The sequence below is a fragment of the Colletotrichum scovillei genome (assembly GCF_011075155.1).
Source record: "Colletotrichum scovillei strain TJNH1 chromosome Unknown Contig00011, whole genome shotgun sequence".
NCBI classification, from domain to species: Eukaryota; Fungi; Ascomycota; class Sordariomycetes; order Glomerellales; family Glomerellaceae; genus Colletotrichum; species Colletotrichum scovillei.
The window spans coordinates 2,481,983-2,495,190 of NW_023336269.1; the positions used below are offsets into that span (position 1 = coordinate 2,481,983).

At 53.8% G+C, this 13,208-nt stretch overlaps 4 protein-coding genes across 4 annotated transcripts; 2 read left to right on the forward strand and 2 right to left on the reverse strand.

The window, feature by feature from the left end:
- Positions 1-490: 490 nt before the first annotated feature.
- Positions 491-1,786, forward strand: HER10_EVM0010165 (Got1-like family protein). Its single transcript, XM_035479634.1, has 5 exons — positions 491-799; positions 908-934; positions 1,031-1,079; positions 1,147-1,162; positions 1,249-1,786. The coding sequence occupies exons 1-5, from the start codon at positions 769-771 to the stop codon at positions 1,543-1,545; spliced, it is 420 nt and encodes a 139-aa protein (XP_035327216.1). The 5' UTR covers positions 491-768; the 3' UTR covers positions 1,546-1,786.
- A 34-nt stretch (positions 1,787-1,820) lies between these two features.
- On the reverse strand, positions 1,821-3,337 carry HER10_EVM0006623 (profilin). Its single transcript, XM_035476204.1, has 5 exons — positions 2,898-3,337; positions 2,716-2,731; positions 2,534-2,618; positions 2,309-2,455; positions 1,821-2,227 (listed from the first exon to the last, which is right to left on the reverse strand). The coding sequence occupies exons 1-5, from the start codon at positions 2,908-2,910 to the stop codon at positions 2,093-2,095; spliced, it is 396 nt and encodes a 131-aa protein (XP_035326925.1). The 5' UTR covers positions 2,911-3,337; the 3' UTR covers positions 1,821-2,092.
- Positions 3,338-6,107: 2,770 nt separating this feature from the next.
- HER10_EVM0008100 (uncharacterized protein) lies at positions 6,108-10,371 on the forward strand. Its single transcript, XM_035477634.1, has one exon. It carries the CDS (start codon positions 7,628-7,630, stop codon positions 9,800-9,802), a length of 2,175 nt encoding a protein of 724 aa, XP_035327034.1. The 5' UTR covers positions 6,108-7,627; the 3' UTR covers positions 9,803-10,371.
- A 790-nt stretch (positions 10,372-11,161) lies between these two features.
- HER10_EVM0010466 (synaptobrevin) lies at positions 11,162-13,082 on the reverse strand. Its single transcript, XM_035479925.1, has 5 exons — positions 12,532-13,082; positions 12,343-12,421; positions 12,081-12,213; positions 11,939-11,995; positions 11,162-11,849 (listed from the first exon to the last, which is right to left on the reverse strand). Exons 1-5 carry the CDS (start codon positions 12,550-12,552, stop codon positions 11,546-11,548), a joined length of 594 nt encoding a protein of 197 aa, XP_035327231.1. The 5' UTR covers positions 12,553-13,082; the 3' UTR covers positions 11,162-11,545.
- Between the last annotated feature and the right edge of the window lie 126 nt (positions 13,083-13,208).

A 13,208-nucleotide genomic window follows, 5' to 3' on the forward strand; every position in this document is an offset into this window, starting at 1 on the left:
AACGCTCATGTGTCTCCATGGTAGAGCTCAAATGCTCCGCCATGAGGTCTTCCCAAATCTTATACCGCAACAGCTACCCAGCTGGATAACCTCAAGAAGAGCGATTTGAGAGACCAGTCGCGCCATAGATCAATGAACGCTGTCTAGGAAAGGCTGAACATTATTTCCTGACTATACTGTTGATTATCGTGTGCTCGCCAGCTGGCCAGTCCTGATGCGGGTGTCGTCGAGCCCTTCAAGGCGAACTCAACACTGAGCTGATGTTGAAGAAGCAGGTTGATTTTTTTTCCAACTGCAGCGCGGGTTAAATCCATCGTGGGAAAATTGAACCCACGTTGTGATTGGTTAACCTGCTAGAGGGACCCAATTATTCCTAGTGGCTTTCGGTGCACTGCACACCACCCTCAAACCCCCAAGAGTTAGGTTCGTTGTGTGACGGCGCGCGGCCAAGCACCAGGAACTTGCAGCAAAGACCCCTGCTCGCGTGCCAGCGGCCGGCACCTTTCCCCCTGGTGATCTGTTCTTTGCCTAATCTAAAAAATTACGGCAGCTCAGTCCAACAGTCCCGCGTACGCCAATCCTCTCTCGCGTATCTCTCATCCTCTCTTTCTCGCGATTGCAACGGCCCTTTTCGGACCTTTCTGATTGTAGCAGCTACCTTTCTACGGAAAACAAGAAGAAACCTTACCCTCGAACGACCCGATCGAATCGAAGCTCCCTTCTCATCCCACCACCCAACTCCAACGAAGCTAGGAGCATATACCCAAGATGGCGTCAATGTGGATGTCCGACTCTCAAAGTACGTCTCTTTGCGCCGCCAAGCCGTCACAGGCAATACCGCACCGGAACCATGTTCCGCAGCCTCTACACCACCGTCAAGGACCGTAGCTGACCTTTGTTCTTACAGAAATTGGAGTGATCTTCTGCTCCGGAGGTACGTTTGCGCTGTCACCAGTAGCTCTCTGGCGCATCGAGTAGCACACACAGCAAGTAGGATTCACGGGGGCTAACTTCTCTGCGCTTCCTACAGGAGGTTTCTTCCTCATCGGTGGAGTGATGCTGTTCTTTGACCGAGCAATGTAAGCCGTCTCTTGCGAATTCGTTCCCTTTGACTTTTGCGACAGAGCTAACACGATCCTTTCTCAGGCTGGCCATGGGAAACGTACGAAACCCCCCTCCTCCCTTCTCCCTGACCACAGAGTCAACAATCACCTAAGCACAAAGTAGCTGACCCTTGGAATGCAATAGATCCTCTTCCTCATCGGCCTGACCATCATCATCGGACCCCAAAAGACGCTCCTCTTCTTCGCGCGGAAACAAAAGGCAAAGGGCACGGCCGCCTTCTTTGGCGGGCTCACCCTGATCCTGCTACGGTGGCCCCTGATCGGCTTCTGCGTCGAGCTCTACGGCATCATGGTCCTCTTTGGCGACTTCCTCGGCACGATTGCCGCTTTTGCGCGTAACATCCCCGTCATCGGCCCGTATATCGGCACCGCGGTCGACCGGTCCGGTGTCGGTCGCCGGAACGCCGAGTTGCCTGTGTAAATATTCCATTGGAAGGCGGTCGGGAGGGATGTATCAACGTATCAATGATTTTCGGGGAAGCCACTGGAATGAGGAGGATAGCGTATAGACGGGATTGTATACCATAACGGCGCAGGTTGGGTCCTGAACCTATGATTTGATAAAGGCTTGTAATTATACGCGGATTTGCTTTCGGTTCTTAGAGCAAGGGCGAAACCTTTGTCTAGAGACGACGAAACTCGCTCAAGGATAATGAATGAATGGCAAGACACGCTTGAGAAACCATCTGGCACACGTGGGACGGAAAGACATGTCATTGACATACATGGTTGGCGCATTTCGGACTCGAACGTAGCCGCGGCTAAGCAAAGATTCCGCCATTGGTAAACTCTTGCTAATCTAGTGTTCGTCGATTCGTATTGTCAACATCCTCGTGTGTACGCGGGAGCGAGATGCCCAGCCTGCCTCGCACACAGTAAACTCCAGGGGTTTATCTCCTAGAGTTGCAAAAATCCCCCCGCGTGACCCCTCCTCTACGCCGTCATCTCCTCCATCCGGGCTGGTATTCTTAGTAGCTCACACTGACGAGGTAGTCAGCCAGCTTCTCCACCGCCAGAGTAGCGCTGCCGGCTTGCGCGTTCTCGCCGTGGTGGCCGAGAAGGATGGCCTGGGTCGACTTGGCGACGGCGATACCCTCCTTGCCCTATTCAAGTGATTTCAAGTCAGCGCTTCTGCGGACAATGCCACGGTTCTTTGGTGCTTTCAGAGTGTATGAGCGTCCAACCTTTCGTGCGTAAATGGCACCCTCCTCGGCACGGGCCATGACGTATCTCTCGCCGCCGATGAACAGACCATCGGCAAAGGCCTTGTCCTTGACGTCCGACTTTCCGGTAACGATGTCGGCAACGACCTTCATCTCCGTGGCGGAGAGCTATGATGCGCAAAACAAATTGTCAGTAATGGTACCGAGGCTAGATGTTCATTGACGATTGGAGGCGGGATCACATACGGTGAAACCGGCGCTCGACGCCCACGTGCTGTCACCGGCGATGCTGATGATGGCGGCCTTGTCAATGTGGCCGGTGCCGACCAAGCTACAGATCCCACGTCAGTTCTCCATGGCCCATTGCGTAGCTTAGCAATCCTTCGCGATGCGAAAGCAGCGAAAACAAAGAGCTGGTGCAAAGCTACCTGGTGTCAACGTAAGCTGTAAAGAGAGATTGTTAGCTCATTCTGATGATTCTCGAGGTTTGGGGAGGTTTTTCCCTCGGGGTTGGCTTCTCCCTCCCCCCTCCGTCTCCCCTGGGAGAGAGCTGCCAACGCCCGCATCGGCCCTTCGTGGGGGTGGGAGATTGCGAAGTGAGTGAGCTTACCTTGCCACGACATGATGAAGGAAGGACGACGGGAAGAAATAAGAGACTAGTGCTCGCTGGTGCAAATTAACAAAAAAAGAGACAAGAAGCTTCTCTGTGTCGAAAGGGGGTGTGCAAAAAGCTCAAGCTTTGACGCGGTGTGGGATATGGAGGGGAGGAATTTCGGTTTGTGACTGTTGATGTTTCTTGTTCCTCTTTCCTGCCTGACGCTTGCCCCTCTCTCCTCCGAGGAATACCTCAGCAAACCAATTTTTAGGTCCAGCGGGCCGGGCGGGGTATCACGCTACCTGCTGAGAGGTCATTGCTGGCGCCAGAGTAGCGGTGCGGGGTACTTTCTTCAGCATCGCGGGCATCGTAGGCGAATACCTCTGTTTCTCGTTGCTTCCACCCCCCGGCAACTGTGAGGTGCTTTGGTTCAGGAAAGTCCAGCAATGTCATGCAGCTACCACAGTAAGATACCTAAGGTAGGTAGGGACTGCCAAAGAATTGCTGTACCTTATCCGAACAATTCTCATCGTTTCTTCTGATTCCCTTTCCTATTCGACACCCACGGCTTAGCCTTGTCTTGACGAATTCAATCCCCTATCTTCCTACCTACTTGTACCCGAGGTAGCTGGTCCACTCGAGAGAGCTCAACGAGTCCACACGATCCGCCGGGTATTCCCATCATCGCCTTTGTAGCCATTACCTTGCCTCAGGTACCATACCTCACCTTACCGCCTTACGTATCTTTCCATTTGGGTGCCACTTCCGGAAGCTGCCCCGCCAAACGCATTGTCTAGTCACGTGATGGCGGGGTGACTGTGTGAATACAACGGAAGAGGCACAGTACGGACACGGGCATTGTTGGCCCCCACCCATTTGAGGGCCGTCACCGCTTCAGCTCGCCACACTCAATGCGCCACGGCAGCGACCCCCGTTTCCCATGTTCGCCAAGCCCAACACATCTCCGCCGGCGGCCCGGCAAAGCTCTATGCCGCCTTCCATCTCCATCGTCGTCTTCGTCGACGTCGCTATTAATGGCTTTTCGTTTCCAGCAGGATCGAAAGAACGAAACAGACGCTCGGTACATGAGAAGTGAGGACGGACGTGCAGAATGGCAACATCAAGCGAAAAGAATTGCTTTCTAAATACGTTTGGATTGTCCCTGTAAGAAGGAGCTCGCATATTCCATATTAGCTACCGCAGCTACTACAGCCCAACTTACGCTCGACGTCTTCTATCTTTACTCTATCCACCTGCATGCGTTCAACGAGAGTAGCCTACAAGCGGCGACGTCGAGGACGCCTGGTCGACGGAAGTCCGTCCGCAAGGCAGCTCGGAGTCGAAAGACGGGACGTTTCCGTCTTCAGCTCGGTCCTGCACAGTCCTAGTCGTCTATTAACCAGATCGGCTCTTTGAACTTCTTGTCCCCATCACGCCGGGGTCAAGGCTGCACAGCATCACTTCCAGGCTTTGGCCTCTCTTCTTCAGATGGAATCCCGCTCACCAGCGTACACATCCGATCATCTGGATAAACTATCAGAGTTGTTTCCACTCGATGCCTCTCGCGGGATGCTACACTGTCAACGGATCGTCACCCGGGGCACCGCCTACGTTACGCTTGATCCGCCGCCGTCTCACACCTTAATTGATCGCCCTGGTCGTCTTGTCATCCCAACAACATTTCCAGGCTTCCGAATCCCCATCTTGCACGGGTTCACAGATCCATTTACGGGCCGTGGAAGACAATCAAAACCAGGGCTAGACTTCATTACAGAGACACAGACACCGGCGCCCAACTTTATCCTATTCGTAGAATAATCAGCCGGGGGGAACTCACTGCTTAGCCTGGGATCGGCTGCCGCAAACTTACGTGCAGCGGAGGACTCGGCTTACACGACGACTTGGTAAACTCAACCCATGGGAAGAGCCAGCTGCATCTGCATGACATTATTCGTGGACATCACATGAGCAAGACAGAACACGAAAATGGGTTCCAGCCATCCCTTCAGACGAACTTTGAGTATACGGCATGCTGCTCATCAAACCAGTTTTACTTTTTGACAGCAATGCGATCACCTCCTGGCAACAAGGTTATCGTTCAGAAGACAAGGGCGCATCTCACGACGGTTTCTTCAGGGGCGTCTTCGTGGCATCTCTCAACTGACGATGTCTCTTGGAAGTGATCAAAACGACAGGGTGTCTTCCTGATGGCCAGTAAACGTCTTACTTGCGCTCTGGCCACCTAACGGATACACTGACTGGCGGATTTGCAATCTTGAGACGATCATTCGGCTTTTCACCCTGGACGAGACAGTTCAAACCCCGTCGATGGATAGCCTTGCCGCATCCTCCCATCATCTCTAAGCTCCCTTAGCTCCTGATCTGCCCTGATACCCAGTCAGCCTTGTCACACAGGGCTCCTCGATAGCCCACGATTCTTTGGAGCCATTTCAGGACCTGGGAGGATGATCTGACTGTGGGCCTATCGTGGACTGAGAGGAACAAGAGGTGCTTGTCAGCGTCTAGGCCCAAGCACACAGCACGTCGCAGTCGGACGCAAAAAAAAAAATTCGAGAACAACAAACTTTCCAACGCTCGGCGACGCCCACCTCAGCAACAGCGCTCCGTGTCCCAGGAAGTCTGTTTCAATACGACACCTTCTAAGAGGGAGGGTGTTTGATTTCTTCCGGCTGACAGGACAGCCTGTAAGCTCCAAGAGCAGACGCATACGAGGCACTAGGGCGTGTCGTCCACCAGATCCCCCCGAGCGATGACACCTCGAGCGGCAGACTTATTCAGCGTCGGCCCTAGGTAAGCTCGCAATTTCGTGTTACTTGGCGCGTCCTCTGTCAACCAACTTCCCAGCTATGTGTTCGGCTTGCATTATTTTCGCAATGTCATTGCATGGTCGCATCAGGAAACACAATTGGTCTTTATGTCCGTGAGCGTACAAAGCTGCGAAACGAACATATCCGTACGGAAACCTGTGCGACAATGGGCCCAAGAAGCGGTGGGAAAATGGACCAGGAAATAACCAAGATTTGATCAAATTACACCGGACAGCGCTGGCGTCACGCTGGATAAGCAGGCCTAGTGTGAGAAGGTTATTTCCTTGATTGTGGACCATGGTTGGTGGGAAGCCGGATGAGCAACGATGTCTCTGATCCTTTCATTTAAAACGAGAGACCCGTTTGATGTCAGAGTGGGGGATCGGTACATGCGTGGGCAGGGCGTTGTTAGCCCAGCGGTGCGGAGAGGATCCGCGACTGCAACGTCGTGTAACTCTCATTCGCTGACCGCATCGGCTGGGAGATTGAACTTCAAATGAAGCAATTTTCAGCCTGGTGGCCGTTGGGCAAATCTTGGGGCGGCACTGGGCATCAGAGGGGACGTCCTCGTGTTACTCATCTTGAGTCTGGGCCAGTCCCATCTTGCAGAGGCGATTCGGATCCCGGCGGACCCAGTTTCTTGCAATTGGGATCAGTCCCAGTTGTTCGACGATTTCAACGGCCACTTACAAGTTACCGTAGCGCAGTGACGGCTTCTCGGATTATTAGCGAATCGATCATTACATCGACGGACGAGGCTTGGGCCTCGGGGGGCCGACGACAACGAAGGCGAGAGGACGTGCGGTATGACAGGGACGACCCTGAGGCTTGTTGCCCCCGGGCTGGGGTAACCCAACCTTTCCAGGATGTCCCGCAGACCAAGCACGGATGCGACCCTCCCTCTTCTCTCATCCTTCTCGAATCCCTCCTCTCTTTAGCTCTCTCTAGCGGCAAGGTACGGCACGATACGACGGGGGGCACAACAAGGCATGTGGGCGTAGTCAATTTGAAGTCAAATTGCTTCTTATGAGCTTTTCGTCGAGAAGCTCCAGAACGATAATACCGGAAGCTGCCGCGGCTTGACGATGGAGTCATCCGAGGCTTCTCACTCAGCTCTCGACTCTCAGCCCCCTCAGCCAGCCTTGACCGCCACGCCGCACGGCAGTGTCAACACAGAAATCAGACTATCCAGAGTCTCTAGACCTCTCGGCCACCCTGCAGATGACGACTCCGTTAATTATGCTTCGCCGCTGTGCTTCCCTACAGTTCTCGCTAGTCTGACACACGAAACCGCAAGACCTCCACTCGACCGCAGAAGATACGCGACTTATCGTTCACAAACGACCGGGACCCTCGATCCACAGACTGGCCCAAGGACAGGATGTCGAAGTTCGTCATCCTTGTGTTGATCAGCCCCCCCTAAAATATCCGTCCTATCAATCTCAAACAGGCGACAAAGTTGCGAGTCGCGTGCTGGGGACCAAGAACGAGGGCTTCTGGGCTCTGGGTCGACCCTGCAGAGGCGAAATCAGAGGGGATGATATCAAAGTAGAGTTAAGTCAGAGTGTCCCCCCCGTCTGCAGTCTGGGTCCTCTCCTGTTCTCTGCATATGGGCTTCGGGGGGTTCTCTGTCATCGGGTCTTTGGTCTTTCTTTCCAGCAACTGCCTTTCTACTAGCAGCCATAATTCTCATTTTCTCTTCTTTTGCCTCCACATTTGGCGCAACTTGCAAGACGGCCTTCTAGTCCTCCGATTCTACTAGTTCCTGCAACCGCTTCCCATCATCTCCTTTTTCGAAACCGATCACCCCGCTCTACGTTCTGGGCATCCCGCCTGGTTCTTGCTCTTATAGCCCTGTCAACAAGGATCCGCCAAGCGCTAGCATTGCAAAGTCCTGTTCCGGGCCATTAGAGGAGCATGTTCAAATTGGTTAACCGTTCCAGATCTATGAAGAGCATGAGGGCTGGTGGAGGGGCCCCCGGTGGTGTACAGACGCACGGCCCAGAGTCCCCCGTCCTGGGGTCGCCGGGTCTTGTGTCAAGTTTCCAACAGACCAAGGAAGACTCGAGCGCTTCTCAAAACGAGAGCGTGCCCTTCTTCGCAAAGGACGCTGCCGCCGACGCTGCCGCCGCTGCTGCCGTTGCCGTTGAAACTCGCAACACATACCGCCATCGCCCGCTGCCTACACCTCCTCCATCCAAGGCGTCTTCGACCATGGCTGAGCGGCCCAGCACTAGCGGAGGTCTTTCACCTCATAACTACAGCACCACCAGCTTCAGATCCTTTGCTGATAGACGTATGTCCAAGGATGACCTGTACATCAGGCCTCAGTCTTCAGCACGTGGTGGTTACAAGTCGTATCACATCCCGATACGGGACAACCCAGCATCTCCGGTAGAGAGTCCTGGCGACTTCTCACACGACTTCTCACCGGCGCGCACCTTTACAGTCAGGACACAGACGCCAGATTCGATGGATAGCAACATGGGAACGATAGCAATAGGCATGGCCATAGGGAGCCCGACACATCCACCTCCGGACTTCACAGCGTCGCGCGAATTTCTTCCATCGCCGATGGTCGCCCCGAGAGACGAGTGGCAACCGCAGGCATCCAGCCTCAGCACGACCATGATGAGGGCCTCACCAACACCAGAACCGCCGCAGGAGATACCGGAACCCGTGCCGGCACCGAAGCAGAAATCAGGAAGGTGGAAACTGTTTGGCCGTTCAAAAAGCAAGAGACTTGCCTCATCCCCAGTCGCCATCTCACAACCTATGAATCTTCAGCACCCGGCACCGACGAGAACGGATTTCGATATTTCACCGACGACAAACCAGACCACTGACCTGGGAAGACGTAACACGGAGAAGAGGACAGCGGATAGCAAACCTGCCATGAAGCGCTCACAAACGGCTGGCCCGGTGGCCCCGCCGAGCCCGAAAGATTCGAAGCCCCCTAAACTACTAAGCAGAATGGCGTCCACGCGGTCGACCAAAAGTGTCAAGAAGTCGGATATTTCTGCGCCGGTTCACGTGTCGATGGGAGTACCGGCTTTGCCGCCTAAGCCATCGGGCGGGTTCCTGGACGTGGAAATTCCCAGCATCACGATGGAGAGGTACAGTGTAATGTTCGGCAACGTCCTGGGACAACAACCACATGGATCACAAGATTCGACGTTGGGATCGCAAGGTTTACAGCCTTCATCTTCGCTTCTGGCAAGGCGGCAAGCTACTCTGGACAGACTGAAGACGATCAACGATCAGGTCACGAGGGAAGAGGAGGAGAGGGAACGTACCAGGGGTCGGAGAGCAACATCACCACAGCCGCTCAAGTCACCGGCGTTTTCTCTCTCACTGTTTCCGGCCACGCCCTCGGAATCGGCCAACAACCCGCCTCAATCACCCCGATTCCGCTCAAACACCTCACCTGCTTTCTTGTCATCCCCGCAGAGAGCAAGCTTCGAGCCAGCCGCAGAGGAAAGAAGCCCTGAATCTATCAAGCAAAAGACCCTATCGCCCGAGACGGTCGCCCGGTCCCAGCCCTCCGATGTACACGACTTCGTCTTCGGGCCCGAGCAGTCCGGCCTCATGCTCGATTCACCAACAGACGACAACGAATCCGAGGAGATCCACCTGACAGAGCAACTGAAGCCAACCATATACGAACCCGCATGGCAGATGATCTCAACACCAGGCGAGTCCAGCGCCCCGTCGAGCGCTGCGCCCAGCGCCAAAGACCGTTCCCCAGCATCGGTATCCTCCGTCCACACGCACGTCACAAAGCCGTCCCTCGACGAGTCTGAGCCGGACGACGCGCTCCGCGCTGCGGTAGAAATCTCGATTGCCCGGCAGATCAGCATTTCCCGGCAGCAGCGCCGAATGCTGCGTCCCCTGAAGACGAATGCTGTTCGTACCGGCGGCAGCCCCAACGTCAGAAGCCCGGTGACGACCATCACAGTGGGCAAGAATGAGCGGCTATCCACGACGAAGAGTTCCACGCCGACGCTCATCAGCCACGGCGAGACGTTTGAGCAGCAAATCGCGCAGAACCGCAAGAGCTCGCGGATTATCGTCGAGGATGACTTGGCGTAAACTCACACGAAACTCTCTGGAGCCTAGGCTCTTATTCCTATCATCATGTCGGACATTCTTCTTCTAATTCCCTTCGTCCACATACACTGATGGTGCTCGGATTCGCCATCAGACTTTTACAACCCTTTTTTGTTACTTAACCACCTTCTCATCGACCGATTTGTTCCTTTACTCCACCTTTTTCTGTCAACACTCTCACCTTATTATTCTGGAGGACCATTTCGAACTATGCTTATAGCGGGATTTCATACGCTTGGTGAAAGGGGGGGGCTTCTTCACTCTGGTTTCAGGTTTTGACGAGTTCATTGTCTTGTATGGGGGTTGGATATGTATGTGTGTGGTGGCCTTATCAGAAAAGCAAAGTTCGAACGGTCTTTTTTGTCACTTGCAAGCGAGTTTCCCGAGAAGCAAAACACAGAGAAGGATTTCCGATGGAGTACCTGATCTTCCAGTCATACGACCTCGAAGGTTCGTTTCTTTTGCGCGCAATCGATACCACTGTTGGGGGGAGAGATATTCTTTTTTTTATCTGGTGTAGGAAGGGAGAAGGACGGCGGGCAAGGGCCAGGGCATTTTCAAACCTGTTACCCTTTGGTTCACTTGTCTGAAGAAAGCTTTCTTGGAGAATCTTCGTTTTTTTTTTCTTGGATAATCCCTAAAGCTTAAAAATAAACATGCCGTTTCTAGGTTCAATCCTTTTTGAAGCCGCTTCCAGGATATTTTGAGTCACCACCTGGAGTAAATTGGCTTATGGTTCGTTTTTTTGTTCGTAACGAGGAACGTACACGTAGGTTTCAGATACGCTGGAGTCTCAAGGCCAGCGGCCAGTTTCGGTCTCAGTCAGCCCACGGCTGTGCAGCGGAACACAGCCGCATGGACTCTGCATGGCTGTCAAGACTTTTGGAAGCACCTGTGTTAGAGCTGTAGCCCTCTTGCTTAGAAAAATAACACTAGACCTGCTGGCTGGAGAGACCTCGATGTATGTGGCTTAGCCCAGAAGATTGAAAGGATGCGATGGTATGTAGGTACATGTTAAACAACAAGATTAAAACAAGAATAGCACCGCTTCTCTATGGAGAACCCAAAGACTCATCGCATACTCGAATCATCTACCTACAACATGCCTTGCTGGCCGAAATCGAGGTTTCCGCACCCCAAAGAGACAGTAATCTGGCGAATGGCAGTAGGATAGTTATTAGAGACAAGTGACTGGGCGCCTAGCATTCCTTTGTCTCACATCCTGGAGGAAATCGAGCCAAAAAGAAATGTCTCGGCTACTTGCCGCCCTTTGTCCATTCTTCTCCTTCTTCTTCTTCTCCCTTGTTCTTCTGCATGCAGTATCGGTACAACGACATGTTCTGCAACAGAAAGGAAAGATTTGTATTAATCCTAAAAACTCTAGCCGTCGATTTTGTCTCGCTACTGGAGACTGGAGTGGTGGCCGGGTTAGGGAGAAACTATGAACACTGGGCCTTGCTATCCTGCCTTCTCATCATCCCGCTATGGTAGGTAGTGTAAGAAGCCCCTTCCCCCGACGTTGTTGCAAAAGCAAAAAGCAAAAAAGGGCAGTCGTTCTTTGCTTGCGAATCCTGAAGTAGCGAGCGTTGAACACTGAGCGAATGTTTATGCTGAGACAGAGTTCCAAGAGGGGATCCAACGCCAGACGGTTTAACGACAATCAACTCAGGTGAGAGAAGGCACAAGGCGGGCGATAACAAAAAGGAGGGCACGACTTCTTTGTTTTTACATGACGATGCAGCACGAGTTTTGCTTCTTGGCCTGCTGATAAAACATCTTACTCTGGGAGCTCAGGCCGTCGCTCTTGGCCACCAGGTCGTCAATTTTTTCTCCGCGCTCCAGGACGCTCTGGATGGTCTTGTGTAGCACAATCTTGGTCTCGTCGAGCTCCTTTTGGATCTTGAGAATCGAGTCGGCCTGCTGCGGGTCTTGGTACCGCGTCAGGTACTCCTTGAGCTCGGGGAGGACGAGCTTGGGTTCGCCCGTCGCCCATGTGGAGCGCGGGTGCTTGGTGAGGAACTCGTCGACGCTGTTGTGACCGTTGTTAGCATGGCCTTGGGACCTGATAAGGGTCACGGGGAGAAGGCTTGGCGGCCCTTGGGGTGATGGTGGACGTACATCTTGGAGAGAAGCTGGTGAGCGACGAGACTCGGATATTGGTGATCGGAAATGATACTGCGCAGTAGAGTGTCAGCACCGCCCCCTTGGTGTGCGTACGGCTCCTTTGTGAGAAGGCATCTTTGAAGAGTTGCCCACTTACACGCCACAGATACCCTCGCTTCTTCCCACGCAGTGGAATGTGTTATCGCCCTCCTCGATATCTTGCCTCTGGCCAGGGCGCGTCGACTCGGCCACCTTCTTAGAGAATAGGCTCATGAACTCGGCGTAGCTGTCTGTGTTTCAAAGATCGTCAGCCCGGGTTCAGGCATGAGAGGGCGCCTTAGGCTCGAGGCCCAAGTCGTCCGACTCGTAGCTGGGGCGAACAGTTCCCTCCCCCGTGTGCGCAATCGTAGATGGCTTACTTCTAGTGAACCGGGAGTATGCGGACAGCTCCATCTCGCTGCAGAGCTCGACGGCGGGCTTGCTGTCATTGCGGAGGATCTATTGCGACGCAGGCGTTAGTTGCGATGGTAATTGAATTGCGAGGTCGCTCGCAGGTGCTTTTAGGATCGCGCGAAGTGCCAGGTAGCAGCGATGGAAGAGAGACGTACTCCGATGTAGTGCAACTTCATTTTCTGGAGTTGTGGTGTTAGTCGTCGATCACAGATGTCGCCTTTGAAGGCGGTCTAGGCGATGGGAGGGGAGATCCGGCTTCGACTTACGGCGGAGTTTGAGGGGTGAGAGGGGTAGCGGAAAGGTGTAGTCGCGGAGTCTAGTTGTCGTCGGTTCGTAGGTAATTTGTAGATAAACCGAGGACGTCGAGTTCGAGAGGAGCGAACGGGCTTATTCGTGTGAGTGTGAGAAAGTCAGGTAATCGTAGGGGGAATTGGGAATGGAGATAATGGAGAAAGGAGGCGATCCGAGTTGTAGGACGATGGAGAAAGCGTCTCCGCGTCGGTTCAAGGTTTACAGAGGGCACCGCGGGCACCTTGGGGAACGATTGGCTTAGAGGGGCGATACATCACATGCACCACCCACTATTGGGAAACTTGGCTCAGCGGACTGCCCCTCTAGGCTGCAGAGTAATTAAGGCATTGATGTACCTGCGTACCTTGCTTACCACCCAGCACATCAAGTCCGCTAAGCATTGCGGTGACAGCCTGTGCCTGCCTGTCTGCCGCCTGCGGGGGCTCGGGCGCTCCCCTCTTCCGTCCTCAGTGTGGCGGTCAGCCCGTACCAAAGTACCTGTTTAGGTACCTACAAAGAACAAGGTGTGTGACGTGACCTG

What these genes read in the sequence shown, in the direction of transcription:
- HER10_EVM0010165 (XM_035479634.1), top strand. Translation starts at nt 769, where the DNA reads ATGGCGTCAATGTGGATGTCCGACTCTCAAA. An exon ending in GTGGATGTCCGACTCTCAAA is followed by an intron (nt 800 to 907) that starts GTACGTCTCTTT and finishes TTGTTCTTACAG; the next exon opens with AAATTGGAGTGATCTTCTGC. An exon ending in AGTGATCTTCTGCTCCGGAG is followed by an intron (nt 935 to 1,030) that starts GTACGTTTGCGC and finishes CGCTTCCTACAG; the next exon opens with GAGGTTTCTTCCTCATCGGT.
- HER10_EVM0006623 (XM_035476204.1), bottom strand. An exon ending in CGTCGAGCGCCGGTTTCACC is followed by an intron (nt 2,456 to 2,533) that starts GTATGTGATCCC and finishes TGCGCATCATAG; the next exon opens with CTCTCCGCCACGGAGATGAA. An exon ending in GTGCCATTTACGCACGAAAG is followed by an intron (nt 2,228 to 2,308) that starts GTTGGACGCTCA and finishes TCACTTGAATAG; the next exon opens with GGCAAGGAGGGTATCGCCGT.
- HER10_EVM0008100 (XM_035477634.1), top strand. Translation starts at nt 7,628, where the DNA reads ATGTTCAAATTGGTTAACCGTTCCAGATCTATGAAGAGCATGAGGGCT.
- HER10_EVM0010466 (XM_035479925.1), bottom strand. Translation starts at nt 12,552, where the DNA reads ATGAAGTTGCACTACATCGGA. An exon ending in TGAAGTTGCACTACATCGGA is followed by an intron (nt 12,422 to 12,531) that starts GTACGTCTCTCT and finishes GCGTCGCAATAG; the next exon opens with ATCCTCCGCAATGACAGCAA. An exon ending in ATACTCCCGGTTCACTAGAA is followed by an intron (nt 12,214 to 12,342) that starts GTAAGCCATCTA and finishes TTTGAAACACAG; the next exon opens with ACAGCTACGCCGAGTTCATG.